Raw genomic sequence first — 4177 nt, forward strand, 5'->3', positions numbered from 1 at the left:
TTTTTTTTTTTTTTTATTATTTTTTTTTTAAATAAATCATTTTAAACAAACACTGCTTTTGTTCTCATTAAGTTTACTACATGTTTTGACACATCTTTTAATAATGTCCAGTATCAATCATTCTTTAGTTTAAGAATGAAGAGAATATTTCATTGTATAAGGGGTAATAAATCTACAAAATGTCTTTCAAGAAGGTAAGAGGTGTAATATTAGATATATGACCACTTTTGGTTCTTACTTTACAAAAATATTTTATAACAAGTCTTGCTTCCAATTATGCTTTCACTAGTCTATATTATCCACATACATTGACCAACTTGTTATTATCAATCTCTTACGCACGCACGCACACACACACACACACACACACACACACACAACTCTGATAAAAGTAACGTGCACCTTGTGAAAATAGACTTATCTAGGGAGAAGTAAAGGAGAGAGAAAGAGAGAGAGAGAGAGAGAGAGAGAGAGAGTATTCATTCGCGAATATTGTGAAACGATAAGATGATTTAAAAAAAAAGCAAACATACTTTTATCGATGTATTTATTATTGATATAAATATATTTTATTGGCTTTTCTTGAAATCTATAAGAATATTATATTTATTTTTTAAACGAAACTTCATAATATTGAGTAAATTCTATTATAATTTATGTCACTAATTAAGGTGAAAAATCAAATTACTTTTATTATTATTCATATTTTGTATGAAATACCTTCATAAACGATAATATAAAATTGTAATTGATTTTCATTTAATCATATATGTATTTTCAAAGAAAAATTTTTAGTAATTTTTGGAAAATTATTCACGCTCGATTTTAGTTTCTAATGATGTAAAAGCAACAGGTGATATTTTATTTTGTCCGAGATTGTCGGTAATGAAAAAGTACGAATGATTTTTTAAAGTAATCTTAATCTTTCATTGTGTCAATGTAATACATAAATCTAATCGTTACCTCTAACAATTACCGCGACGGCATTTATTTTATTTTTTTTTTTTTTCTTATTACTTATAACGTAGATATTTAAATATAATTGAGCTTTCGTTCCTTACTTCTCAAAGGTGCGGAAGTATAAATCTTTCGAGTACATTAGCATTAGTAATGTCAAATACGTATTTAATATAAATAAAGGATGAAAAGCATGTAATTTAAGGTCTAATATATTAATTGCCTTGCTGAAAGAAAATTCGATACTTTTAAAGATTTATAAATAAACGACTTTGAATGTAGAAATTGAATGTATTTCATTGGAATAGACAGATATACAATGTCCCTATAAGAGTAATATCTATCTATCTCATTTCGATTACTATATTCATTGGTTCTGAAAATTAAAATATAGTAAGTAAGATTATATAGTGAGTAGATTACTCATTAACAATCTTAATTATTGTACGATTTTTTCTTTTTTTTTTTTTTTTTTTTTTTTTTTTTTTTTCTTTTTTTATCTGTTAATTTTTAATCAATTTTCTGTATAATTTTTAATAGAATTAACCAATTGCGTAACGGCAATGTGTTAATTAACAGATTTTTTGTATATATCTTGAAAAACGGTTGGAAAATGTTCTACTCGTTATGGGAATTTTAATCAATGTTTGTGTTCTCCATTTAAACATGTATGCGAGTGGTGCGAGGGAAATAAAAATGCTATCGATTAAACATATTATTAATTTTTATCGCACGATCGATCGACTGCATTATCAATATAATGCAATCGTTTGTTAAACAATAATAAGCAAAATAAATAATTTTCTTAATCTGACATTGTAAAGAATAATGCATTTATGGATAAATGATTATGTACTTTTAATATTACTAAATATGCGCCTACACTCCTTTAGAATAACGATCATATTTTTCCACTAACTAGTTCGGTTTGGTCTTTGCTTTTAAATAAGATTATATAATTAATACTTTTGACTACTCGGCTCGACCATCTTCCCTAAAATCTCGGGCTCCCGAATAATTAGGACGTCCAACTGATCTAGGCCGCGCGGTCAGCTGCCGCTGCGGGAGTGTAGTGGTATTTGGTGGCGAGTATGGGTGGGGAGGGGGAGTGGGATGAAATGGGATGGAGATGGGAGTGGGCAATGGAACGGTGGACTAACGATGAGGATTACTCTGTTTCAGCGAGCGCAGACGTGGGCTTCGCGATCTACGACAGGTACGCGGCCGAGCAGCTTGGACTGCCGGTCTCGTACGTTGCCCACCTGACGGGGGCCCTGGCCGGCCTCACGATCGGCGTCCTCGTCCTCAAGAACTTCGAGCAGCGGCTGCACGAGCAGCTACTGTGGTGGGTCGCCCTCGGAGTTTACGCCGCCTGCACGATATTCGCGGTCATGTATAATCTCATGCACCCGGACTATCCATGACGCGAGGTGAGCTTCGCGTACGGCCACCCGCGGCAAACGTAACGCGAAGCCGACGCCCCGTCCGCCGCTAGGAGTGAGGAGGAGGATGTGAATGAGAATGAGAAGGAGGAGCAGGAGCAAGAGCAAGAGCAGGAGCAGGAGCAGGAGCAGGAGCTGGAGAAGGAGGATGTGAATGAGAATGAGAAGGAGGAGGAGCAGGAGCAGGAGCAGGAGCAGCAGGAGCAGGAGCAGGAGCTGGAGAAGGAGGATGTGAATGAGAATGAGAAGGAGGAGCAGGAGCAAGAGCAAGAGCAGGAGCAGGAGCAGGAGCAGGAGCTGGAGAAGGAGGATGTGAATGAGAATGAGAAGGAGGAGCAGGAGCAAGAGCAAGAGCAGGAGCAGGAGCAGGAGCAGGAGCTGGAGAAGGAGGATGTGAATGAGAATGAGAAGGAGGAGCAGGAGCAAGAGCAAGAGCAGGAGCAGGAGCAGGAGCAGGAGCAGGAGCAGGAGCAGGAGCAGGAGCAGGAGCAGGAGCAGGAGCAGGAGCAGGAGCAGGAGCAGGAGCAGGAGCAGGAGCAGGAGCAGGAGCAGGAGCAGGAGCAGGAGCAGGAGCAGGAGCAGGAGCAGGAGCAGGAGCAGGAGCAGGAGCAGGAGCAGGAGCAGGAGCAGGAGCAGGAGCAGGAGCAGGAGCAGGAGCAGGAGCAGGAGCAGGAGCAGGAGCAGGAGCAGGAGCAGGAGCAGGAGCAGGAGCAGGAGCAGGAGCAGGAGCAGGAGCAGGAGCAGGAGCAGGAGCAGGAGCAGGAGCAGGAGCAGGAGCAGGAGCAGGAGCAGGAGCAGGAGCAGGAGCAGGAGCAGGAGCAGGAGCAGGAGCAGGAGCAGGAGCAGGAGCAGGAGCAGGAGCAGGAGCAGGAGCAGGAGCAGGAGCAGGAGCAGGAGCAGGAGCAGGAGCAGGAGCAGGAGCAGGAGCAGGAGCAGGAGCAGGAGCAGGAGCAGGAGCAGGAGCAGGAGGAGGAGCCTATTGCCAAAGACGAGGACAAGGACGACGACGACGGGGCCCTCGCCACCTCGACAGAGCGGACGCACGCCATAAGGAGCCTTAGCCGGAGGGTGAGAAAAGGGGAGACGGTCGTGTGGGTACGGACCCTGGGATAGGGGCCCGACAAGACTGACGGGAGGGACGCGAGCAAGTATTTAATATATTGTAATACATATGCGCACGGCCTATGTAACGAGCCCCGAGATATTTTTCTGTATAGCTTTTTGTAAATATTGTACAGTGTGTCGTGTGCGCCAGTGCGCCAAGACTGCGTGTATCTCTCTTCGTGTGCGTAACTCGAACTTTATTTTCCTCGACTTGCAATTTTCATTTAGCCTTCAGCCGCTTACATTCGCGGAGTGTCGTCGAGGCATTATTGGTTTTTATTCTTTAGTTTTGCTTCGGCGTGATGCGGGTCCGCCGACGATAATGCACGATTGGAGCCTCTCGCTTTTCTTGTTAAATTAAAAAGAAGAAGAACGTCATTCGGAGCATTAAACGGGAGTATAGTATTTTCAGTTGGAAAATTTAACTTGAAAGTATTCTTCGGTATTGAATAATTCACTACTTTACCCTTTCCGCTTCAAATATTTTCACAGGCTTACAATTTTCACTTCAGCTACCTTCAATTTTACTTCCTTCAATTGAAAGTCCATTTTCCAACGAGCAAAGTAATTTTCATAAATTTTCATTATTTCGGTGGATAATTTTTTTAAACTTACTCCTCGAAGTAAGTTCGCAAAAAAAAAAGAAAAGAAAAAAGAAGAAAAAAACAGGACCA

At 41.3% G+C, this 4177-nt stretch overlaps 1 protein-coding gene across 1 annotated transcript in view; it reads left to right on the top strand.

Annotated features, from left to right (window-relative positions):
* Nucleotides 1-2488, top strand: part of LOC105365351 (protein rhomboid-like) — a gene marked incomplete at its 5' end in the record, with an annotated part of 47165 nt that extends 44677 nt beyond the window's left edge. The window contains one exon of the mRNA XM_011503488.1: nt 2140-2488. Coding sequence (XP_011501790.1) covers nt 2140-2381 — 242 coding nt within the window. The remainder of the gene's footprint in view (nt 1-2139) is intronic.
* Nucleotides 2489-4177: the final 1689 nt, after the last annotated feature.

This window comes from Ceratosolen solmsi, unplaced genomic scaffold (assembly GCF_000503995.2).
Source record: "Ceratosolen solmsi marchali unplaced genomic scaffold, CerSol_1.0 scaffold33, whole genome shotgun sequence".
NCBI classification, from domain to species: Eukaryota; Metazoa; Arthropoda; class Insecta; order Hymenoptera; family Agaonidae; genus Ceratosolen; species Ceratosolen solmsi.